We start from the raw sequence: 25,375 nt of genomic DNA, 5'->3' as shown, positions 1-25,375 counted from the left end.
TTGTTTCCCATCCTTTCTCTGTGTCAGCTCCCCTTTGTGCCCCACACGAGGCTGAACATTCTGACAGCATGGACCATGCCCCCAGTCCCCATGTCCCAGAGCCCCACCCTCGCCTCCTGTCTCCAGCCAGCTGCAGGCTGTTGGCTTGTTCCTACTGCAGGCAGGTGAGTCTGGGCCCAGGCTTCAGGTGGGGGCTGGGCTCGGAGAGGAGGCAGGCAGGAGCTCGCAGAGCTGGTCATTACATATAGTGAGGGCGGCAGTGACGCCCACCAGCCCTGGGGAAGGGGGCACTGAGACTCAGAGACATTCAGGGACCCCCGGAGGGCCACAACCCAGGAGGCCTCGAATGGAGGTGCTGAAAGTCCATTAAGGGCTGAGGTGAGGGCTGGGGAGCCTTCAGCACCCAAGAGTCCAAGTCAGCCCCTGCAGGGAAACCCAGGAATGAGAGAGGGAGGCAGGAGCCGCGGGGCCACCGGAAATGGGAAGAGACACCCACGCAGGCGGAGCCATACCTGGGCCCGCCTGCCCAGGCAAGCTCTGGCTGGGTGCCTGGGAGCCCTGGGAGAAGGTGGACGGGGAGGAAGTCGCACAGGCAGTCCGGCCAGGGGCCTGCCCAGACCTGAGGTAAGAAGCGGCTGCTCGGGGCGGAGAGGTTGGGGGAGCGTGGCTCCCAGCCTGGCTCACTTGACCTTGGCCGACCCCAGGTCTGGTTCCACGCCTGAAGGCAGGTGTGTGGCCCAACAAGGACTCAGGGTTCTGGGCTGACGTGGAAGTCCTGGCGGTCCCAGGGTCACCCCTCGGGGCTCTGAAGGGGGTTTGACCGTGCTCACGTGCGGGTCATCAGGGAAGCTAGCAGGCACTGTGTGCTGCCTGGGCTCAGCCGGGGAGACTGCAGAAGCTGGGGGGCCGAGGGCAGGCTGCAAACCTTGGTGCTTGGATGGGGAGGCAGGAGGCAGGCACCCAGCACCCAGAGCCTCCTTCCACCAGGGATCTCACAGGAAACCGGTTTGGGAGCTGGTTGGCCCAGGTTGTCTGACTTTTGACAAGGCGGGGGAAAGCAGTCTCCCTGGGTGAGATGGGACAGGGTGCAGGCCTAGGGGTGTGCCTGCGCCTCTGGCCAGCACAGGGTCCTTCCCGCCGCTCCCCAGACCCCTCACCTGGCAGCGTGTCCCGTCCCACCTTGGCTGTCACAGACAGGAGGCGAAAGGCAAGCTATTCCCCAAATGGTCTTGGACCTGCCCTGGGCCAGGCCCCTGTGATGAGCCCCTAGACGGTGGCCCAGGATCGGGGAGCCAGCCTGGAGCAAAGGGCTTGTCCCACCACTGCCTCCTGTGGAAACTATGGCAGCCTGCCATCTCTGGGCTGGTTCCCTGTCTACCTCGAGGGAGGTGGCAGGAGCAGAGATCTGGAAACAAAGACGGGAGCAGACGTCTCCAGCCCCACCTCCACCCACACACATCCAGTCTCCTGGCCCCACATGGCAGCCAGACGGAGGTGGGGGGCTGGACCCCGGCCAGCTCTGCCCCCACGAGCTTGGCTCCCTGGGGCGTGTGGGAAGCAGAAAGGGCTCCCCATGTTCCCTCTGTTAATTAGGCCACCCCTGCTGTTGAGTGTCTGTCATCATTGCCCCATTATGCCTCCTGAACCATCTGCGCCCCAGCACTCATGGGGAGACCCTGGGGGCGCCCTGGCTGCCAGGGCAGAGGCACAGGCGGGAAGTGGTGCTTCTGGGAGGCACTGGGGGTGTCTCCCGGGGTGAGGTTGGCCTTTCCACAAAGTACATCCGCCTCTTTATTTATCAAAAGAGAAGTGACGGTAGCCCCAGGTTCCAGGTAAGGACCCTGAGACACCCTCTTTATGGCTCCCAGGTGCGTCTCCTGCAGCCAACACTTCACACAGGGGTGTGTGTGTGTGTGTGTGTGCGCGCGCACGCGCGTGCGTGCGTGTGCATGCGTGTGCACGCTCAGTGTGTCCAACTCTTTGGGACCCCATGGACTGTAGCCCACCAGACTCCTCTCTCCATGGGTTTTTCCAGGCAAGAATACTGGAGTGGGTTGCCATTTCCTACTTCAGGGGATCTTCCCGACTCAGGGATCCAACCTGTGTCTCCTGCATCTCCTGCACTGGCAGGCGGATTCTTTACCACTAGCACCACCTGGAAAGCCTCTGTGTGTGTGTGTGTGTGTCTTGCTGGGGGTGTGGCACTGGCTGCATGGGGAGGTCAAAGTTGAGAGCCTGAGCCCTGGGGAGCCTGTGGCAGTCAAGCAGGATGACACCTTGTTACCCCACGATGAAGCAAGATCTGCCGTCTTTGCCTACTGCTGTGCCACCTGGCGGGTAGTCACTCAACCTCTCTGGGCCTCATTTGCCTCCTGTGACTCAGGAGTGGCGATGCCTCACCACTGACCAAAGACACCTGGCCCAAGTCTTGGGTGTCTGAGTAGCTGCCACCCAAACCTCACAGGCCAGGGCTGGGGGTGAGCACTGACCAAAGAGGCACAACCATTGAGACATCAGTGGCAGCTGGGGTGGCCAACCTGGGCCTCCTGCCCAGGAAGGGAGGCTCCTATGGAGGAGTGAGAAGCCTCTTCTGCTCCTCCTAAGGGGCAAATTTGCTTTGAAAAGAGAGCCTGGGATAGAACAACCGTGACTGCAGTCCCTAGAAGCCCTGGCCTCAGACAAGCCTGAGCACACCCATTTTACACCTGTGAACACTGAGGCTCAGAAGCTTGGATCTGGACAGTTGGATGCCAGGTCCCAGGCTGTGCTGATTGGAGGACTTTGGGAGCAGTGCTGGGAGGAACCTAGGTGGGAGAGAGGCAGTAGGGAGCCTCCTAATCACCAGGTGAAGAGGCCACTCGTTGGAAAAGACCCTGATGATGGGGAAGATTGAAGGAAAATGGAGAAAGCGGTGGCAGAGGGCGAGATGGTTGAATGGTATCACTGACTCAATGGACACAAATCTGAACAAACTCTGGGAGACAGTGGAGGACAGAGACACCTGGCATCCTGCAGTCCATGGGGTTGCAAAGAATCCGACACGACTTAGGGACTGAACAGCAACAATCACCGGGTCTCCCCAAGGCAAGCCTGCCTCAGAGCAGAGCACCAGAGGTCCCCTTGAGAAGAGCAGTTCTCCCAAATGTCAGCACCCCCAACCCCGGAGGAAGGCTGCACCCAGCTCACCAGCTCCAAAACCCTGGGCTGCAAAGGGGTGCCTGATACATAAAGACAGCATAGGGTCTCACCTGTGGAACCCAGGCCTCTGGGGGCCCCACCCTGCACCTATTTCCTGCAGCAAGGGTGGTTTAGGCTGGCGGCCTGGGAGTGGGACTGTGGAGAGGGCTTGCAGCCCCCGTTTGCTGGGCCTGCCCTTGCCCTGGGTTCAGGGGCTTCTGGAGGCAGGAGCATGGTCAGAATGGCCTTCCAGGCCTGCTCTGGCTGGATCCAACCTTCCTGCCATATGTACTTGTGGGGCTGGGCTGAGGTCAGACATTCCATCATGCCCAGGGAGAGGGGGTGGCTGCCCTGTTTACCTTCTGTCTTAGGTAGCTGGTCACCCAGGCGTGCCTGCCTCCGGGGAAGGTCAACAGGGTGGTCCGGGGAGGCCCAGCCAACCTGAACTTTGTCTAAGGACCTGCATAATGTGTCTAGGCAGGAATAGGGTGATCGTGGGAGGTGGCGGGTGGGGGAGGGGGGTGGCGGTGTCTGTCTGTTTGTCTGTCTGGGGTAGGTCCAAGGACACTTCTTGTTGGCATGTGGTCAAGATGCCACTGGAAACAGGAAGAGGGTATTGAGGGAAGACGCCAGCCTTTAAGTCGGATCCTGTGTGACCTTGGGCTGGGTGCCCTCCCTCTCTGAGCCTCCGTCTCTCCCTTCAGTAAAAGGGGCAAGACTTCCTTGGCAGGACTGTGGGAGAAAACACAAGTCCCTTGCTTGGTACACAGTGAGAGCTCAATAGGGGCACGTGGACTTGAGTCTGAAGCCTTCAGGGGAAAAGGGGTGGTGAGAGGTCAGTGCTGGGGACAGCTGTGGACACAGGAGCCCGGGCGGCTGGTATCCAGGGAGTCTTTTTCCCCAGACCACAAGCCCCAGTGCTTTTGAAACCTGATGCAGGTAAACGTGGGTGGGGCACCTGCCTGGTGCTCCAGGAGGAACCAATGGGGTTGAGTCTGTCCTTGGCCCTCCAAATAAGGCCTCAGAAAGCCAGCTTGGACCTGGGTGGCCTCTGCCCTTCATTCCACTGCTGGAGCTGGCACCAGCCTCTTGCACCCCAAGTCTGGACTTGAATCTCCATTAAACTTGTCCCATCGGCTGAAGGTGCTTCTAGCTCTCCTGCGTCTTGGATTTGTCGGGCTCCCTGCTCCTTCTCTGGCTGGGGGATGGGTGGCTGAGGCAGGCCTAAAGCACCAGGCACACAGCTCCCTTTGTGAGGGCGGCTGAGTCACATGGCCTGTGCCAACCCCCTGCGCACTGGGGTGGCTGTGATGGCGTTATCATGGGACTGTGGCTGCCCCCACGCCTGTGGCCAGGAAGCTTTCCCACGGGAATGAACAGGGAGGTGGCTGGGAGCATCGGCCACCAAATACGTAGTCTGAGTCACAGGACCAGGGTTCGAATCCTGTCTCTCATGTGGATGCGCTGTGAGGCTTTGGGAAAATTCTCTCTCTGAGCCTCAGTCTTCATCTCTGTTAAGTGGGAACAGTCATCACTGTTTGCAGAGGAGACACTGGACATGAAAGGGCTTTGCGAACGGTGGAGTGTGGGCCTGTGGCATTTGCGTTGACTTGATGATAATCATGACATTGGCCAACATCTGTCAAGCACCTACTGTGTGCCAGGCATGGTGGTCAGTTATTTACAAGGACACTCAACTTGCAAGGGGGAGAAGCCTGAACTTGAACAATTCTTGTCCAATAAGAACCCAGCCACACACAGGCAGTGGTGACCTTCCTGACCTGGGCACAGTGCTTCACTGTTTGCAAGGCTGCCCAGGCTGGAGGGTTAGAGTCAGGAAAGGGTGAGGCCTCCAGGCAGAAGCCTCACTGTACCCTCCTACTTGCCCAAGCCTCTGCCACTGTGACCACAACGAATATCCCGTCCTCCCTCCTGTACTGGGGACCACAAGTCCTCCCACTGCCCTGGCAGCCCCACCTCTGTCTCCGGTGCAGGCTTCTCTGAACAGCAATGCCCTTACAAATATATCAGAGTATGCATTTGTCCCAGGTTGGGCCAGGAGCTTGATATATGTGGCCTCATTTATTACTATTGGTGGTGCTGTTACTATCCGCACAGATGGTGGATGGCTAGAGAGATGCTGCCTGAGTCCCTAGGCTGCCAGAGCCAGGAGCAGAAGCCCGTTGGCCTGAGCCCAGAGTCTGAGTCCAGCCTCTCTGCAGTAGCATTACCAACTCTCCTCCATCCCTTCAAATGAAGCCCTCTTCTGCAACTTTCTGCACTCTCCACCCCATCTCTGGCCACTATCACCAGCCAGTAATGTTCATGACCTTCCCTGGCCCTGGGGGACCTAAGCCCTTCACCCCTGAGCCCTAGCTATGTGTTTCCAGTGACCTTTTGGAAGGCTCCCCACTATATCACAAGGATACCCCCATTCTGCTGTGCCCAAGGGCAGCCTCTTCCCTGTCTCCCAGATCTGCAGTCTGTCCCTTGCCCCCTGCATTTCAGGACAGTCTGTGACATCGTATCCCCTTTCATGTGTGGAGTGGGCGTCCCAGCCTCTGCTTCTCATTTCTTGGACTAAAGTCCCTAGCCTCCCCTAGCCCCCCACCCACTTGCATCTTCTCTAAAGCCCCAGCAGGGCTCTGGCCTCCCTTCCATATCCAATCCCCTCACTGCTGGTACAGCTGCTGGAGCAGACCAAGGTTTCTCCTGCTTGCACAAATGTTGGAACCACCTGGGATCTTGTTCAAATACATACTCTGATTCGGCAGGTCTGGGGCACCCCTGAGATGCTGGATTCCTAATGACTTCTCTGGTTGTGCTGTAGGTCTGTGGACCGCCTTTTGAGTGCTGGTCACAAGAAATTCCTTCCATGGCTTCTCAGCACCTTTGATGAAACCCCTTCAGAAGGAAACTCCCTGCTTTCACAATCTTCCAGAATCTGCCTCACCCACTAATTAGATCCTACTTCCTTCCAAGGATGCCTCCCATGTCCCACTTCTCCCCTCTCTATTGATGCTGTCCCCTCTGCCCAGCAAGTCCTTCCTGCTGGTCTCTGTTCATTGAAACTGATTCTTCGAGACCCAGCTGGTCTCAAGGGCCGACAAACCTGGTTCAAACCCTGGCTGTGACCCTCACCCTCTCTGAGCCTTGTGCCTCTTCAGTAGAGCAGGATAACAACTGTCCTGAGACGCAGGGGAGATCATGAATGTGATGAACCTAGCAGGAACTTAGTGCCTGGCAGGTGCTTGGTTATAGCCCACGGGTCTGGAGACCTAGACACAGACCATTTGTGTCTCTGAAATACCAGCACGCCCAGCCCACAGGGTGGAGGATACAACAAGAAGAACTCATATAGAGCTGAACATTTTACACAGAGCCTATGGACATAGCCCTGGTAATTAGTCCCAGCAGTAGTACTAATAAGAGGTAGCATGCATGCTAAGTCACCTTAGTCGTGTCTGACTCTTTGCAACCCTATGGACTGCAACCCTATGGACTGCCAGGCTCCTCTGTCCATAAGGATTTTCTAGACAAGAATACTGGAGTGGGCTGCCATATCCTCCTCCAGGGGATCTTCCCTACCCAGGGATTGAACCTGCGTCTCTTATGTCTCCTGCATTGGCAGGCAGGTTCTTTCCTGCTAGCACCACCTGGGAAGCCCAGTAAGAGGTAGTGTTGTGATTAATAATAATTTATTTGGTTTCTCTTCTCTGACTCCCAGAGCTCCCTGGGGCTCTATGGTGCTAGTAACTGACTCCCCAGTGTTGCTACAATGTGAGCCAGGCTTGTCCCCCAACCCCTGGAGCCTGGAACAATACCCAGCACATAGTAGGTCTCTGAGCGGGCTGATGGTAAGAGAGCAGGCAGAGCCTGGTGAGCAGCTCCTGCCCAGCCGGGCCACCTTCTAGGGCCTTTCCTATGTGGCCAGGGTGGCAGTCAGCTCCAGGTTCTGTGTCCCTTGGTTGGACATCCAGCTCAACAAGTCCATGCCAACTGCAGAGTGGCACTGCTGACCCTCCCTCTGTGCCCTGCTAGACAATACCCTCTGAGGCGTGTGTGCATGAGTGTGTGTGGGGGGTGGGGGTGGGGGTGGGGGTGTGTGGTTGCTGTCTGGCTGGCCCGGATCCCGGAGAACAGCTAAGGCTGCTCCAGTGACCATCTGGCCTGGACCTGAAGGACAGACCTTGGGGGAACTGAACCTTAGCAGTGATGATTTGCCCAAAGACATGAATTTAAGGAATCCTTGATCCTTTCCTGGGTCCTTTCCTCCCCATCCTTTTTCTGATGAGTAAGAACATCTTCATCCCTTGTTTCTTGGTCTCCAGTGTGGACCGGCCCCTCCTGCCCTGGCCATGAGGCAGTGCTCACTGCAGTCCTGGGAGGGAGCAGCTGGCTGGACATAGATAGACCCAGTGCCCACCTCTCCCGGGCAGGGGCACAGCCTGGTCAGCGGTCTGATTGCTAGGAGAGCACAGCACTGCTTGCCAGAAGCTCAGGCCTGGGGGCTTCCTTGTACCCTGCTATGTAGCTTTGTTGCCCTTCCTCTTCCCTGCAGCTTGATTTATACGAGCAGGTGAGGGATGAACTTCACCGGCAGCAGCCCCTGGCCTCCTGGGCTGCCTGAAAAGCTTCCATTCATGCTGCAGCAGGTGACTTTTCCAGGTCCTTCTGCAGATCCCCGTGAGAGAGAAGGGACCTTAGGGCCCTGGGCATCCGTTGTGTCCAGGGCCCGCTCCAGAGGCCTGAAGAGTCTAAGTTCATGAGCGGTTAGGACAGCTGGCTGTGGAGCCAGACTATCTGGGGTCCTGTCCCACCTCTGCCACTCCCCAGCTGTGTGATCTTGGGCAAGTTATTTCCCTTCTCTGGGCTTCCTAGCTCTTCCTTCTGCTTCAGCACATTCGTGGCGAACATTGACTGAGGGCTCATCAAGTGTCAGGCGCTGGTCTGAGCAACGAGTTTTCCCATGGTGCCACGGCTATGGCGCCAGGGAAGAGTCTGTAATGTAGTAAATTATTATTAATTATTATTATTACTGTTGTTATTGTTGCTGTCGTCACTTGCCCTCATTAGGCTATGAAATCCTTCCAGCATCTGTGACTTGGAAATCATCGGTTCACATTGGAGGGATGAGGGGAGATGAGGGATTCCCCGCCCTCCACAGTAGGGGAGTGTGGGCCATCTGAAGTTTCCTGACTCCCAGGGTGGCCATGAAGTTTAACAGTGAGAGGAAACTGCTGACAGAGGCCAGTGGCCAGAAAGGGAAAGGGGGCATCAGCCCATTTTCAAATTTCTCTCTCTGAGCTTTCAGAGCCACCGGGAAGGGTTCCTCCCCTGGGCCTCAGTTTCCCCTTTTGACCCAGCAGACAAACTGGAAGGCCATATCAAGAAGCCCCTGGGGTCTCAGAGTCCAGGACGTGAGTCTGCTGAATGTTGTGAGTGCTTGGGGAGCACTGAGGTGGGTCCCTCTGCTGGGAGGATGAACTGAGGCTCAGGGAGGAGTCAAGGTCAAGTGGCCAGTTGTGTGTGGCCTGGCTGGCCGCATGCCAAGCGGCTTGACACCACCCCCCTTCCCCAGAGTCCCTTCCGCTCTACTGGTCAGCACAGGCTCCTGCCTGCTGCCAAGGAGGCTGGACTTTCTTTCAGGAAGGGGCAGTTGTTGCCGGGTCCTGGGTGGAGGGGGTGGCATTGGGGCAGACTGTTGCCATAGTAACCCTGGCCTCTCTGCGGGAAATTTGGGGAGAACAGCCCTGGGGAATTAACAGATGGAGGGCGAGGAGGCAGTTATCTCTGACCAGCATCCATCCACAAAGCCTGGCACCTGGATGAGGGGAGGCGGGAGGTGAGGCTGAAGTGCCCCCTTGCCCAGCGCTGAGTCATGGGCATCCCCCAACGTTCCCGCCTCGGTGCTCTCAGCCCTGCCCCCTCCCAGCCTCCCTCTGAGAAATCCGTGTGACTCACGTATGGTCCCGTCATCCCCGGCCGAGCTTGGAGGAGGGAGGAGCCCAGCTGGGGCAGGAGGGGGGTGTTCCCCCCACGCCCCCTGCAAACACACCCCAGCGCCTCCCCCGGCTCCACACTGGCTGCCTGCCTTGCCCTGCCTCAGAAGAGGGAGTCTCCACGCGCACCAGCCCTCTCGGCAGCTGTGGGACCACGGCTGGCAGGTTAAGCCTCAGAGGTGGATCTTGAAAGGTGGTTCCGCTGCCTGGCCCCACGTGGGACCTTCTGCTCATCACCAGGTACCGGATCAAGGGCTCGAGGGCAGGAGGGAGGCGGGACGGAGGTGTGTGCTGCTGAGGGTGGGGTGACGGTGGAGCGGGGCTCTGAAGTCTCTAGCCCACACATGAGCAGGACTGTGCCGGGGCTGAAGAGTTGCAGGTAGATGGACAGCGGGATGCTGCGGAAGGGGGTGGAGCCGGAGAGGGTGGAACCTCTCAGAGCCATTTGTTAGCGGGGGAAACTGAGGCTGGGAGTGGTAGGGTCCCTGGGTCTGGCGAGCTTGGGTCTGCTCTGTGGGCGGGGAAGGACTGTGGTCTCCTGCCCCCACCGTTCAGATGGGAGAAGCAAGTTTGTGAGAGGGCAGGGGGCTCACCCAAGATCATAGAACAAGTCTGGGGAGGGAAAGCCAGCCTCTGGCCTTGGGGAGGAGAGGATAGTGCAAGGCGGCTGGGCACAGGCACTTAGGGGGCAGCCTTGCCTGCAGCTGCCCTGGGTCTGCGTCTGGGGACACCCCCTACCACCCACTGAGCCAGGGGCAACGTGGCTCTTCATGGCCTAGGCCCTGCCTTTGAGAGGAGACGAACCTGGTAGTGGTGTCTGAACGTTGTGTCCTGCGATGAGAGAGAATGTCCTGGGAGCCAGCGGCAGTCGATGGGGAAGTGCTCCCCGCTTGCTAACCGCCAGGCCCCAGGCTCCCCGTTCTGCTCGAAGTTGATAGGGCCTCCCCACCTGGGGGACGGCTGGTTCCTCTCCCCACCCCCTTCCTAACTGACCTCCTTCCTTTGGTGCTGTTTCATGGGAGTTGGGGTCTCCCGTGGCCCCCACGATGGTGGCTGGTGCTCATTTTACTGAGGGGGGTTGGTGGGGACATGAGTTGAGGCAGAGGCCCCTCTCACCACATCGCCACCACTACCATCCTGCTTGGAGCAGCTCTGGCCTGGGCGAGGTGGGGTGGGGGAAGAATACCCTTTGTGGCTGTAGAGGGCCCAAGAAGTTACTGTGTGCCTGGTACTGACCTAGGGGTGGGGACTCATTTGAATGAGACAAATGTGGTGTGGGCGGTCCAGAGCCAAGCCACTGCCCTACCCACCCCACCCCACCCCCGCTGGGGATCCCCTGAGTACAGAGTGTTGATTCCTCAGGATGAGTTGGGGAGAAGGGTCTGGAGTCCGTGAGAACCATCAGGGGCTGAGTTGGTCCCCCAGATCCCAGGCCAGGGGTCCCACGGGGTCTTCCCTGCAAATGACCAGGGCAGGACTAGCTCTAGGGGCCAGACCTGAGCCCCTTTGCTGCAGGGACCCCAGGGGCCTGAGATGCACCCCCACCTTGGTCTTAGCATCACTGTGGCCACCTTGCCTTGCCTCGCTCTCTCTGGGCACAGTTGGCCCTGCTGATAAGTGAAAGTGTGTGTTGGGGTGGGGGGTAGTAGCTGCCCTGCCTCCTGTCCTGGGCTTGGCTCCGAGAGGGTCAGGTTGTGAAGGACACCACTCTGGGCGGGCGTGGCTCTGAGGGAGGCAGAGGCTCTGCTAGACAGCCTGCTCTGTTGTTGCCAGCCTCTGTGGTTCCCTGGGCCACTGGGCAGGACACCCTCATCTTGTCAGGGACACAAACAAACAAGACAATTAGGATCTGAGGCCGAGGAAGGAGATAAGCTTGCTGATGGAGGAGGAGAGAATTCCCTGACCTGGGAGGATGGGAGGCTCCGCAGAGGGCATAGAGGCTGGCCTTGGAGGCTGGTGGAGAGAAGGGGAGGGCTGATGGAGTGGAGGGGGTGGCATTCCTGGCTGAGAAACTGCAGTGGGAATAGGTTTGGGAATGACGAGAACTGGGGGGACTGGAGCAGGTGATGGTACTGGAGAGCTGGCATGTGTCGTTTTGGTAGCCTGACTGCCAGGCTGTCAGGTTGCAATCTGCTCGCAGGGGAAGAGGTGGTGGGAAGACTTGGCAGTACTGCAGCCAGGCTATGTGGGGACTGGAGGGGGGGGCATTTTCTGGGGGTGTGGGCTGCCACCCAAGCTGGATGAGGAGGGCAGGATTGTGATGGGGGGGGAGGGTCTGGCCACCCCAGGCCCAAGGCTCCTGCTTGGAGGGAGCAGCTTCATGGCTGAGGGGACAGAGGGGGACGGTGGTCACCCAGTCCAGGAGAAGGACAAGAGATGGCAGAGCTGTGGTCAGGTCCATGTGCAGTGGGGGTGGGCTTCCTAGCAAGGTCCAGCATGACAAATGCAAGACGGGCAGGGCAGTATGCCATGAAGGAGGCCACGTGGACAGTGCTCTGGTTGAGTCCAGCCCCAGGTCACTTCATCCTCAACAAGACCTGCGTGTGGATGGTGGGTGGTGGGGGCTGGAGTGAAGAGTCAGGGGCAGGGCTGGTGGGGGGTGGGGGAAATGTGACCACACAGCCCCAAATCTCACTGCTGCCGCCCCACCTAGAACCAGAGCGGGTTCAGGACCCCCAAGCCTGATCCCAGGGCAGCCCTGTGACTCTGTGTTCTGACTCCCAGCAGCTGGGGCATCACGTGAGCAAACCCAGCAGCTGAGGGGACCAGGACCCCAGGGACCAGGCAGATGGCAAGTGAGGGTAGGGCAGGGCAGGGCTGGCACCGAGGGGCCTCTCAAGTGGGGTGGGGTCCTGGCTGGGCCCCAGCCTCCCCAGGCTTGCCTTCTGCCAGTCTGGTCCTCTCACTCATCAGGAGTTCCTTGGGACCCCCGGGGAGCCCTGCAGGTTTGGGGGTCAGGTTGGGGCTGCTGGAGGAAGGAGCACAGGATACACATTTTCTGACCCCTGCCCAGTGCCTTCCCTGGCACAGGTGGGCTGAGACACCCCCACCCCCTGCAGGCCCCTCAAGCCCCAAACTCTCTCTGATTCCCTGGGGGCTTAGCTGGACTAGAATAGTCCTGGATCCTCGCTGCCCCCAGACTCTGCCAGGCCCTAGGCTCAGCGTTTTGAACACACCTTTATTCCCACCAGCTATGAGCTCCCAGTGTGCCCATTTTAGAGATGAGATCACTGAGGCACCAGAGGCTCCTCCAGGAGTGACCTCTTATCTTGGGGGCTCCAGAGTCTGGGCTCTTGTCCACTGTGCTCTTCTGCCCCTCTTCGTGGGAAGGGGACTCCTCAGCCAGACCAGACTCCATGCTGGGGGCCAGAGGACATGTGCCCTTGTCCTGAGCCCCATCCTTGCCACTGTTAAGCCCATGCACTTTTAGGGCAACAGGACCCATGGAGAAGGCAAGGCCGCTTATCTGGGGAGAGCTTCATTCCTCTCGGGTTGTGTGAACTTGGGTGTCTGCGCCTCATTTTCCTTATCTGGAAAAAGCAGATAAAACATAACAGTATCTACTTCAGGGGCTGTTTTGAGCCTGAAGGACTAATGCAGTGAAGTGCTGACACCAGCGCTTGTCCCACATGTTAGCCTTTACTATTATGATCTCCCCCTTGGGTAGTGGCTTGAGGGGGGACGTCTTCCTGCCTCCCAGCCCCCAAGACACCAAGAGCTACTCGGGCATCAGCAGGAACCCACCTCCCACCCCCCTACCGCAGCCTGACTTGTGTTTTGGCAGGGAGGCCAGGGTGGTGGGAGTTGGGCTCTTGGGCTGGCGCTGGCTCAGGCAGTTTGTGGCGCACTTGGCAGTTCCAAGCAGGCCGAGATAAAAGCTGAGCCGTGGAGGAGCTGGCAGGGCTTCCGGGCACCAGTGGACAGGCTTCTGCATTAGACAGAGATGGCCTGGGGGTGGGGGCCTCTCTGTCTGGGAGCCAGCCCAGCTCTGGTCCCCTGAAAGGCTGGCGGTTAGACAGCTAATGGCTCCAGCCTGGCTCCCCAGGCTCAGGGTCACTCACACTACCTCCAGGATGAGCAGCAGTGCGAGATCAGGGCTACCTCTGACTTCCCTCCAGTCCCCGGGTCTCTGCCTTCCTCCTCCCAGGAGCCCTGCCCTTAGCTCTCTGGGCCCACGGGTGAGAGCAGAGGACTTTCGGGCTTGGATCCTGCTGCCTAAGGTCACAACCTCCCCAGACCTCAGTGTTCACACCTGTGCACAGGGGTGACACCACCAGCCCCTGCAGGGTTGTTGCTGGAATTTGGAGGAAATGGCTGCAAAGCATGTCCTCAGCACAGTGAGCAGCTTTGATGGGTCTTCCCTAAACCTCCACTGAAAGTTTGGGCTTCAGGTTCAGTCACACGGTAGTTTAGTTAGAACTGAGTTCACATCATTGAAAAGTGACCTTGAGCAGGTGGCTTAATTTCTCTAAGCCTCATTCCTTAGGCTGTCAAATGGGCAGGAGGATATATGAATCCCTAAGTGAGACCCTGTGGGAATCATCTGAGTCAGCCCCGCGCTGCAGGGACCCATGAGCAGTAGACCCCCCTTCCCAGCTGTCCTGGATCTTTGCTTCCCCATTGCCCAGCTCAGCTGTCCCCCTGGGGGAGGTTGCACAGGTGGGTAGCTCTGGGGTTGCCCCGTTCTGGCCCAGCTGTGTGAACTTGGACAGGTGTATTAGCCTCTCTGTGCCTATTTTTGTCATCTTCAAAATGAAGATAGTAATGGCACCTTGGGGCTTCCCTGGTGGCTCAGTGGTAAAGAGTCCACCTGCCAATGCAGGAGATGCAGGTTCAATCCCTGGGTTGGAAAGATCCCCTGGAGAAGGGCATGGCAACCCACTGCAGTATTCTTGCCTGGGAAATCCCATGGACAGAGGAGCCTGGTGGGCTACAGTCCATAGGATTGCGAAAGAGCCGGACACCACTTAATGATTCAACAACAATAAATAACAGCAATGGCACCTTGAGAAGGTTAAGTGAGCCAAGAAATCTCAAGCACTGGGTATAGGGCCTGGCACATCATTAGCGATGTCATTGCCACTCTTCTGGACCATCACCAAGCCCTTCTCTGAGGGAGCCGCAGTGACCTTATTGCGAGCATTAGCCCTGTCTTCCCGTGACGTCACCAGGAAAGGACCCAGGCCCCAGAGAGCCCCCCTCCCCCGGACACCCTCATCCAGTGGCCTCTTGATCTGCTGGCCTGAGGAGCTGTCCCAGAATGAGGGTCCCTCCTGCCCCTGGAGACCCAAGGCCTGCCTGGCTTGACCACTGTCCCAGACCTGCAGGGAAGACCTGGGTTTGAGCTGGGCTGGTCTCCTGGGGTAGCTGAGTCCCCTTGGCCCCTGGGCAGTGAGGGCAGGGGTCCCTGGCTGAGTCTGGCCCTCAAGGGTGTGGCTCTGTGGCTGGCCTCCTGGTTTCTGGCCCTATGGCGGGGGTACAACTGCTCAGACCCACCTGCCTTAATGGTGACAAATGTGAGGGGTGAACCCCAGGGGGCAGCTGAGTCATGCCTGGCCTGGCACCCTCTGCCCACTGCTCCTCTGATTTGTCACCAGCTGAGTGTGTGTCAACCGCCCTGGGCGACTCCTAACCAACCCACCACCCCTGGTGCATACAGCTCTGCTGCCTACAAAGACCTTCATTCAGTCACGGGTGCAGTTGCCCTTGGAGTTTTGAATCTGTACATTTCACAGATGAGGAAGCAGGCCAAGGTCCCCTGGCCGGTCAGAGGTAGTCTCCAGACTCCGAACCTGGATCTTTGCCCGTGGCCCCGCAGATGATGTTCCCAACTGAGCTAGTGAGTTCCCCACCCCTGCTGGTATTTAAGTCTGACAGGGAAGTTGTAGGGGGACCTCAGATACCATGTGGGGTTCTTCACGGCTCTTTCTAGTCCTGAGCTTTTCCAACCCTGCCCATTTTAGCATCAGGCAATTCTTGTGGGCAGGTGGCGCCTCCATATAAAAGCCCTCTCCATAGTCTTGCCAGTACACCCACCATTAGAAGCATCCATTACATCTTCAGAGGCTCCTCAGTTCAGTTCAGTTGCTCAGTCATGTCCAACTTTTTGCAACCCCATGGACTGTAGTATGCCGGCTTCCCTCTCTATCTATCACCAACTCCTGGAGCTTAGTCAAACTCATGTCCATTAAGTCAGTGATGTCATCCAACCATCTCATCCTCTGTTGTCCCCTTCTCCTCCCGCCTTCAATCATTCCCAGCATCAGGGTCTTTTCAAATGAGTCAAATCTTTGCATCAGGTGGCCAGAGTATTGGAGTTTCAGCATCAGTCTTTCTAATGAATATTCAGGACTGATTTTCTATAGGATGGACTGGTTGGATCTTCTCGCTGTCCAAGGGACTCTCAAGAGTCTTCTCCAACACCACAGTTCAAAAGCATCAATTCTCCAGAGTGTAAACAGCTCAGTGAGCTGGATGGGAGGCATAGAGGGCAAGAGGGCATCAGGGGAACAGGACGGGCGTGAGGAAGGAAGGTCTGATGGAGGAGTTGGGAAGGGTGGACACCCACCTCCTAAATTATCAGGTACCCCTTGCTCTCCCTCATCCAGTAGGCCTGCGCCTGGTAGGTGTGTGCCTGGCCTCGTGGCACTTTCCCTCACACACACACCTGCATGTGACATCACCTGGTGAGAGCTGCGGGCAGTGGGCAAGGCCGGAAGGAGTCCTCATGCGGTTTCCTCAAAGCTGTACTTATCCTTTGTCCATGACCACGTCTGCCGCACCCGCCTGGGGCTCTGCCACCTAGGTACACACCCCAGAGCAAATGGGCAGAGTCTATTATTCGGCTCCTTGGCTAGAAGCCGAGAATATCCGGGTCCCAGTACCTGGGCCGGGTCTGGGGACAGTGCACATTGCCATTTGTGGTGGAAAGGACAGCCAGTGTCTCCCCAAGGAGACTCTGCAGGGGGTGTCAGAGCATCTGGGAGTCTGGCCTCTGCTCCCCTACCTGGGTTTAGGGAACCAGAGTTGGGAACTGCAGTAACTAATGACCTGGAAGGATGGGAGTGCTTGCAAACCCCATGAGCCCATGGGTGAGGGTCTGGCTTCTGGGCTGGAATGCATTGGACCCATTGTGCGGCCTCTTGGGCCTCATGTCCACTTCCCTGGAGTGGCTGGCAACTCCTCTCCATGTCCTGGAGATTCCAGGGCTGGGGGTGGGACAATGGGGGCATCACAGCTGAAGGAGTGCATAGAACTACCTGTGGGTTCAGTTTTAGCAGCCGTGTGACCCCGGGAAAGAAGCTTCTCCTCTCTGAGCCTCAGTTTTCCCAGTTGTAAAATGGGCTTAATAATACCTACTCCTCTCAGGGCAGCTGTGGGCGTTGTAGAAGGTCATGGGCACATTGTATGGTTCATGCTCCCTCATGGTTCCTGTCTCTGCCCCAGCTCTATCACGAGTCTCTACAGGCTTGTCCTGGGGATATACCTGCCTCCAGGTGCCTAGACCCCAGGATCCTCCCTGGCCACAGGCGCATACCATTTCCCCTCCTTGCTCCACTTTGGGGAGACCATGGGGAGTCCAGATGGGAGATCTGGCATTTGCAGCAGTGGGTGCCTGACCCACATTCGTTGGTAAATCCCATGCCTGGGCCCCCTCTATCCCAGGGCCATGGGAGCAGGTGGTGGAAGATGCGGCAGTGTTTACTTTGCCTGCATGTAGAGAGAAAACTCAAATTTTGATCATAGTTCAGACAGGATCTCAAACATCAAATAATCTAGCACCTGTGAAAGTATGTCTGTGGTCCCACTGGTCTAGGAAAGCCTTGGGCTTCCAGGCTTGTGTACTACAGTTCAGTTCAGTTCAGTCACTCAGTCATATCTGACTCTTTGCGACCCCATGGACTGCAGCACGCCAGGCCTCCCTGTCCATCACCAACTCCCGGAATTTACTCAAACTCATGTCCATTTAGTCAGTGATGCCATCCAACCATCTCATTCTCTGTCGTCCCCTTCTCTTCCCGCCTTCAATCTTTCCCAGCATCAGGGTCTTTTCAAATGAGTCAGTTCTTGCATCAGGTAGCCAAAGTATTGGAGTTTCAGCTTCAACATCATTCCTTCCAATGAACACTCAGGACTGATCTCCTTTAGGATGGACTGGTTGGATCTCCTTGCAGTCCAAGGGACTCTCAAGAGTCTTCTCCAACACCACAGTTCAAAAGCATCAATTATTTGGCGCTCAGCTTTCTTTATAGTCCAACTCTCACATCCATACACTGCTATTGGAAAAACCATAGCCTTGACTAGACAGACCTTTGTTGGCAAAGTATGTCTCTGATTTTTAATATGCTGTCTAGGTTGGTCATAACTTTCCTTCCAAGCAGTAAGTGTCTTTTACTTTCATGGCTGCAGTCACCATCTGCAGTGATTTTGGAGCCCAGAAAAATAAAGTCTGCCACTGCCATTGTGCACTACAGGACTTCTTAAAAGCCTTTATCAGGTGGCTCTGGGTGGGAGGTGAAGTTTCAGGCCCTGTCCTGGCTCTCAGGCTGTGCACAGTCTTGGAAGCCCCTCTCCGGCCAAGCACCTGGCAGCGATGTGTGTGCTCCTAACTCAGATAGAAGCTGGAAAGCGGGGACGGCTCAGTGTTGGAATCCCCCTGCCCCAAGCATCAGGAACTGGCTCCTATTGGGAACAGGCTTGGAGCCAGCCTGGCCTGGTCAGAGTCCCAGCTCTGTCTCATTCACTCATCCATTTATTAACTAGCTGTCACTGAGCATCTACTGTGGACCAGGCGCTGTGGCACTAAGTGATACAAGTGATGAGCAAGATAGACAAGACAGAGCAAATGCAGAGAAATGGATGACAGGCAAATCACAGGGTCATTTCAAACAATCTTAAGTGCTTTAAAGTTTATTACATAAGGTGACATGGAAGAGGAACTGAATGGGGAGATAATTTCAGTTGGGTGAACATGGAAGGCTTCTTAGGAGAGGGGAGACTTGGATTAAGACTTGAGAAGGGGGACTCCCTGATGGTCCAGTGGCTAAGACTCCATGCTCCCAATGCAGGGGCCCTGGGTTTGATCCCTGCCTGGGGAACTAGATCTCACATGCTGCAACTAAGAGTGTGCATGCCACAGCTAAAGATCCCACATGCCACAGCTAAGACTGGGCACAGTCAAATAAATAAGTATTAAAAGAAAAAAAAAGGAAAAAGTCTTGAGTTGGAACCAATCAGGGAAAGAACCCAGAAAGAATGTTCTATGCTGTGGGAAAAGCATGTGCAAAGGCCCTGATGTGTGTCTGGGGATAGAAAGAAGGCTAGCGCACTGGAGTTGGTGTAAGCAAGGAAGGGTGGGAGTGGCACAAGGTGGAGGAAATGAGGGGTCACTAACTTGTTATTTTGGCGGTCATGCTGTTCTCAGAGCATCAATTATCTGATTTATGAGGCTTATCACTTTGTCCCCGACCTCCACCCTGGTTGTGGGTGGGTGTTGTGGGTGTTCAGTGAGAATCTTTCCGGCAGAGACTTGGTTATGGGCACCTGTGAGCTACTGTGCTGTACTGCGCTACTTTTTTTTTTATTGTCATTACAAGTGCTTACTGACTATGGGTGGTACCGGGGATCCTGGGCCTCTCTTTCTCTGCATGTGGCTGCAGTTAGTGAGCACCAAGTGTGTGTACAAGGCCAGGGATGCCCCATCTGTGGCCCCTGCTCTGACTCCCCTGAACCACAGCCCCCCGCCAGCTCCTTTCAAGCCTAGGATCTTTTGATCCACAGCGACTGCCTTCTCTGGCCCAGCAGGCCCTGGAATCCTTTCCGGGCGAAGGTTCCACTGAGAACAGCAACTCCTTTCTTTGCTTTCTTTTCCTCTTCCTCTGGGTGCCAAAAATAGTGCCTGAATAGGACACAGCTCTGGGCCGCCAGTGAGACAATAGCCGCCTCCTGGCTCTGGTCCATCAGTGGGGGAGGGGACGATGGGAATGCAGGGGCACACCATCCCATGGACCCCAGCCCCTGCTGCCTTTCCCATGGACTCGGCCAGAAACCATCCCAGAGCCCCTTGGAGTGTGATTGCCGAGGGGATCCTTGCTTATTCTGGGGAAGGGCTCTGAAACCCTGGGGCCCTCGGCGCTCTGAGCAGCCCCATTCTGGCTCTTGATCAGCTGCTGGTCTGGAGCTGAAGGCCTCGGTGGGGGCGCCCACGGCCCTGGTCCTCTTCTGGGCTCTGTATGGCACACAGAGGCCATCCCATGGCTTTGACGTCCTTTTCCCTTTGACTCAATGGCTACAAAAGACTTTTCAGAGGTCAAAGAGATATGTCCTCTTGAAATGAAGTGAGCCCCCTGTCAATGGAGGTAATCAAATAATGTCTGGATGTACATTGGATGGGGGTGGGATTAGTCAAGCATCAGATGGACACTGGGTCTTGATGTCTTCATGCCTCAGAGGAGATCATGGTTTGAATTCCATATACCTCTCTTACCAGTTAGGTGGCCTTGAACAGGTCACATCGTGTGGCTGAGCCTCTGTCATTCCATCTGTAAGATAGGTTCAATAGGACTAATCTTTATTGTGGTGGAAATGGATTTCCAAAATGCCCAGTGGAGTGCCTGGCACATATGCAGGCTTTCAGAAGCTTTGCCTCTGTTCTCTTCCCTCCCCAGACTGGTACTTACTCTAAGGTACAAAAAGAACCCACTCTTGGCCCCTAGGGAGCTCTGGAGGAAAGCCAGGGGAACCTCTGACCCCAGGGCTGATCCAGGAGAAAGATTCCTGGTGGGCTGCGGCTATCTGGGAAGGCTTCCTGAAGGAGGCACTCCTCTAAGACATTTCCAGGGAAGTATTGTGTACATTCTGTGCTCTTGGAACCCAGTGGTGGGGATTAGATGGGTATCCAGGGGGATCAAGCCAAGGCCAGAGGCTGGCAGCCCCACGGGCAAATGTAGCTGATAGCAGACATTTTTGATCACAAGGGTAGACCTCACTAGTGTTCTAAAAAGATTTGGATTTAAAGTAAATGTTGACAAATTTAGGCAGGTGTTCCCCAGAACTTAGTGTACTAAACTCTGCCCTTCCTCCTGCCAGCTCCATGCCTGGCCAGCATCCAAGTAAGGGGACATGGGCACAGGATAAGTTAGGAGAACTGCGCTGTGCTGGGTTGGAGCTGGGTGGTGACGTAGTAGTCACCACAGCTGCCAGTGGTTGCCAGGACAACGGTTGCCAGGGGTTGCTGTCACCTGCGCCCCTTTTCCCGGGCTGGCGGCTGGGGCTTGCAGCCGCTTTGTTTGAGGCTCTAGCGAGGGGGCGGGAGCCGGGGCTGGGGTAGTTCAGCTTCAAAGTGCCCCTCTGGCCTCTTGAACTGGGAAGAAGCTGACCCACCACCTCAGTAGGCTGCAGCCTGCAAACAAGGCGAGCCCTTAGCCCACTCATTCACGCTCTTTATGTATTGATAATCCACTTGACGGCACAAAGGAGGAATCCAGGTATGATTCTTGCCCTCTCTCTCCATCCCTCTGACTCCCGCTCCCCAAACTCCACCCCCACTTCTCATCCCCTCCCTTTTCCTTGCCCACCTTCTCCTCCATCCCTCTTCCGCTGTATCACGTTCTACTCCCTCTGCCTCTCCCTTCCATTCCCCCAACCCCCTCTTCCTCCCTAAACTAAAAGCTTAGCTGATGGGGAGGGTGGGGTTGGGGCTGGGTGCAGTGATACTAGGGGCTCAGATGCGACTCCGAGGGGAATTGGTCAGACAGCGGCCCAGAGTGACGAGGAAGTCGTTGCGGGTAAGGGCTTCACACCCCACAATCCTTCCCTCAGCTACACTCCAGCAAAAATTCAATTTCAGTTTACGGGCTGTATCCCCGTCATTGAAGACAAGCCTCCGCCAGTGCTGGGAGTGGGTGTCCAGAGCCTGCGGAGGACAGAGAGCAAGAGTGTTGCTGGGAGGGGGTCCTGACAGCCCGCAGGACCAGGGTTTCTTCAGAGGAAGGGGTTCAACTAATCCCAAGGAAACACATTTCTGGAAGCATCTTTTACTGGGAATTTTAAAGAGAAGCCCTTTGTAATAGGTAACGTCAAGCAGAAACGGACTGCAAAATCAAGAGCCTGTGCTCTGGAGCCAGGCCCCAAGGCTGCACCTCAAGCCGTGTGATCTCCAGTGGCCAACCTGATCTTCTCGGGCCTCTGTTTCCTTATTTGTTAAATGGGCAGAATGGTATTTGTCTCAGAAGATTTGGGGGAGGATTAAATGTGTTCCTTTGGGTAGAGAGCTTAGGATCAAGTCTTCCCTCTTCAGAGAGCTTCATTTAATGCTAGCTGTGTGGCTGCAGGTGGTGAGCACTCTACCCGTGGGGGTATGCAAACAGTAGTGGAGGACCAGGTGAGGCGGCACTATGTGCTCAGTGAACTGGGATGGGATCCTAGTCTGTGCCTCCACCGACCTTCCCGGGAGGGAGCTGGAACCTCAGGCTCACTCTGGCCCCCAGCCCCTGTTGGGGAGGATGCCTGGCTGTGTGTCCAGTCTGCCCTTCAGCCAGGGATCTGGGCCCTGGAGGAAGAGAAAAGAAAGGGAGGGCTGGCGGCTGACCTTGGGAATGCTAAGGGGTCCTATGCGCCAAAGGCGGGCATTCTGCCAAGGCCCCAAGGAGCTGAAACGCAGCTCCCCAAAAATGAACAGGGAGGTAACTGAGCTGACCTTGTATGCCTGGCCTTGGCCAGTTTGGGAACACAGATGCAGAAGGGAAACTGCAGCCAGACGGCTGAGGTCCGTCTGTGGTTTGAGAGGGAAGACAGGCTGGCCAGGAGGATGAGATGGCCAGCACCTTTTTCCCCACCGCTCGCTGTCAGTCGGGAGGTAAGCCCTTCCCTTCCCTAGAAGCAACCTGGGGCTCTGGTCTATGGAGAAGACAGACAGGGGGACAGAGATCTTGTCACCTCCTCAGTAGAGGAGGAAGCTGAGGCCCAAAGAGGGGACTGGCTGCTACAAAGGTCCTAGGACCAGTTAGGTGCGGAGCTAGTTCAGGACTCTATGGGCTTCCCTGATGTCTCAGGTGGTAAAGAATCTGCCTGCAATGCAGGAGACCCAGGTTCAATCCCTGGGTTAGGAAGATCCCCTGGAGAAGGGAATAGCAACCCACTCCAGTATTCTTGCCTAGGAAATCCCACAGACAGAGGAGCCTGGCGGGCTACAGTCCATGGTGTCCCAAAGAGTGGGATATGACTGAGTGATTAACATACACGTGTGTAGATCTCCTGCCACCCCTGCTCTGGGAGTGTGCATTCCCTGGGCAGGTGCTGACTGGGAAGGGCCCTGAGGCCAAGCTTCAGCTGCTCCTTGTGGGGAAGGCTGTGGGGAGCCCTGCCTGTGGGTTGCAGGCTGCCTCAGAGGCATGGAGCTGGGCAGGGCTGGGGCCACTGTCCCAGGACTGCTCATGACAGGTCCTGCTGTCTGAACACCACCCCCAAACTGGGCCAGACCCTGACCTTCCTAATCCCTCCCCTTCCCTGAGGTTCTAGATCTTTTCTATCCATACTCAGACTCTAAAAACGTTGTGATTCTCAGCTCCTAAAAGCTCTTGCCTCCCCATCACTTCTCTCTCTTTCTTTTTCTCTCTCTGCTCCTCCCTCGTTCCCTTTCAGTCCCAGTCTTCTAAGTGTCTCGGCTGCTTGAGGTGACTGCGGTTGACTTTAATGGCACAGCCAATCCAGAAACACGCTGGCACTGCCCCTTTCCCCAAGAGCTGGTGCTGCCGGCCAAAGGGAGGTGGGAGGGGGCTGCCTTTATCCCGGGTTCCCCCAGGACCTCTGGCCTGGAAGTGTCAAAGATGGTGATGAGGTGCCCTGGGGAACATCACAGCCTAAATGGCTCCTGTAGCCCATCTCCTGCTAGTTAATGGCCTTTGGGACAGCTCCGAGGGGAGGGGAGGTGGCTGGAGGCTGGGAGGGGAAATGCTGACAGCTTTCTTATCTGTGTGATGTCAGGATTTCTGAGCGCTCCTCTTTTCACGTTGGTAACAGGTGTTCTGCTAAAAAAAAAGCTCGCACCGTCACGTTGGGCTGGGAAACTAAGCCCAACCAAGCTCTGTGGATTTTCTTTCTGCAGGACTTATCAGAGCCTTTGATATGTTAATTCATACGACCAAGTAGGACCTGCAGTATTTCTCTAGCTTGGGAACTAGTGCTTCTTAGGGAGGAAGTTCCCTGTCACTCATACAGTAAAGAATCTCTTGCAGTACAGGAGACCTGGGTTCGATCCCTGGGTCAGGAAGATCCTCTGGAGAAAGGAATGGCCCTGTCACTCATACAGTAAAGAATCGCTTGCAGTACAGGAGACCTGGGTTCGATCCCTGGGTCAGGAAGATCCTCTGGAGAAAGGAATGGCAACCCCCTCCAGTGTTCTTGCCTGAAGAATCCTGCGGACAGAGGAGCCTGGGGGGCTACAGTCCATGGGCTTGCAAAGAGTCGGACACGACTAAGTGACTAAGCACACACAGCTTCTTAGGAAGTGCTTGGCAAAGTTACCTCATGGTAAAGTCGGGGAGATAGTTCCAGAGAAGGGAAGGAAGGGGCTCTGGTGACCGTAATGGCTGAAATCGTGGGCTTTGAGGTTTGGTAGACTAAAGTCTGAATCCTGGCTTGGCTACTTACTTGCCTGGACATCACTTGGCCTCTTTGGATTTCCATTTCCTTTGTACATGGGGGCAATAATAGTATTTGCTTTATAGAGTTAAGGTGAGGATTGAATGATCATTTATGAAAAGTGCCTTGTACAGTTTTGGGCACCAAGTGAGTGCTCGCTAAACGGGAACTGTCACACACACACACCCCACCCCCACCGCTCCCCTTCTTGGATTCCAGCTCGTTTTTTGCTGTGCCAGCTAGATCTCTGTTTATTCCCACTCACCGTCTGCTGTTCTCCCAGGTACTACGAGGCTGGAGTGCAGGGCAGTCGGGGGAGGATGTGGAGGCCGAAGGCGAGTGTATGATCTGGGATCCCACCGGGGTCTGGTGGGGGCACCTCCTTTGTTTGTCGGGTACATGGGGTTTTTAAGTTAGACCTTTACAGATATGTCACAGGTTGGCATCCAGTGGGGAGGACTGGTGTGTGCAGAGGTTTGGAGGAGGGAACACTCAAGCCCAGGCTCATCTCTGGTGATGGTGTGTTGGCCTACCTGAGGCCTCTTAAGCAAATACTCTGATTGCAGATAAAGCAGGCGGCAGGGTGGGCAGCTCTGGATAACTGGCTCTTGGGGGAACCCGGAGTCCTTTCACCTGGGCAGGTGCCCTTCTCCTCCCCTTTCTCGGTCTCCCCACAGGGCCGGGGCCCATCTGGGCACACAGAGGGAGCCGTGGCCCAGGGACCTGGCTGGACGGAAGCCGTGGGGCGGTGGCGGGGCAGCACTCCAGAACGTGGGACTCATCCTGGGCAGTGAGCCGGCAAGGCTTTGGCACCCGCCGGCCTCCGGGAGGCAGGCAGCTAGCTTAATTTTTATTCTCTTTAATTGTAGAAAAATTCCTGGAACCTGAAGTCACTCTGTTTTCCCCGGCCAGGCCCGAACACCCTTCCTGGGGGGAGTTCTGTGTAGTCACCCAGCTTGGGCCTCGGTCACCCGGCCTGTGACTGAGGGGGGAGAGACGGGCTCCGTGTTTGCCAGCGGTGCCCCTTGGAGCCACGGGCTCTGCTGAGGGGCTGGGGGCCCGGCTGAGAGCGAGGTGTGGCCCGGGGTCCCACCGGGGTCTGGTGGGGGCACCTCCTTTGTTTGTCGGGTACATGGGGTTTCTAAGTTAGACTGCTTTTATGAGAGCTTGGGAAGGGCTGGTGGAGGGTCCTCTCAGCCCCCCGCCCCACCCCCGTGGAGGAAACACCTGCTGCAGAGCCTCCGCTCTGTTCTAACGTCCCTCCTCTCTCCCCTACACACCCGCACACACACGAGCGCACACACACGTGCATGCACACCTCATGTGCCTGTGTTCTACCCTCAAGGACTTCGCGCTCACCCACCCATCTCTTGGCCAAATCCTTTTCCCCTAAGGCCTTCTGTCCAGGGCTGGGGGGGTGGAGCCAGCATCTCCATGTTGTCCCCCGTCCGTTGTCCCCACCGCCCCCTACACTGACCAGCAGCTGAAGATGAGGGCTGGAGCTGGGAAGCTGGGCTGGGTCCTCCCGCTGCTGTCCTTCCCTGCAGGAGGGCAAG

The 25,375-nt window shown here is 56.6% G+C and overlaps 1 protein-coding gene across 10 annotated transcripts in view; it reads left to right on the top strand.

Annotated features, from left to right (window-relative positions):
• Positions 1-567: 567 nt before the first annotated feature.
• The window catches only part of ADGRG1 (adhesion G protein-coupled receptor G1), a 45,097-nt gene continuing 20,289 nt past the window's right edge, over positions 568-25,375 (top strand). For 2 of the 10 annotated variants that reach the window (XM_081512429.1, XM_081512428.1), the window contains exon 1: positions 9,285-9,419. Coding sequence is in view for 3 of the 10 variants with exons in the window: in XM_081512430.1 (XP_081368556.1) it covers positions 21,913-22,035 (123 nt within the window). In the remaining 7 variants the exon portion in view is untranslated. Of the gene's footprint in view, positions 625-9,284; positions 9,420-9,519; positions 9,559-20,376; positions 20,666-21,858; positions 22,036-23,413; positions 23,709-25,375 lie in introns of those variants that run through there. The other 8 variants (XM_081512441.1, XM_081512433.1, XM_081512432.1 and 5 more) reach the window with 7 other exon arrangements.

This window comes from Giraffa tippelskirchi, chromosome 7, assembly GCF_054371585.1.
Source record: "Giraffa tippelskirchi isolate mGirTip1 chromosome 7, T2T-mGirTip1v1.2.pri, whole genome shotgun sequence".
Lineage (NCBI taxonomy): Eukaryota > Metazoa > Chordata > Mammalia > Artiodactyla > Giraffidae > Giraffa > Giraffa tippelskirchi.
This window is presented reverse-complemented; position numbering and strand designations above follow the sequence as displayed.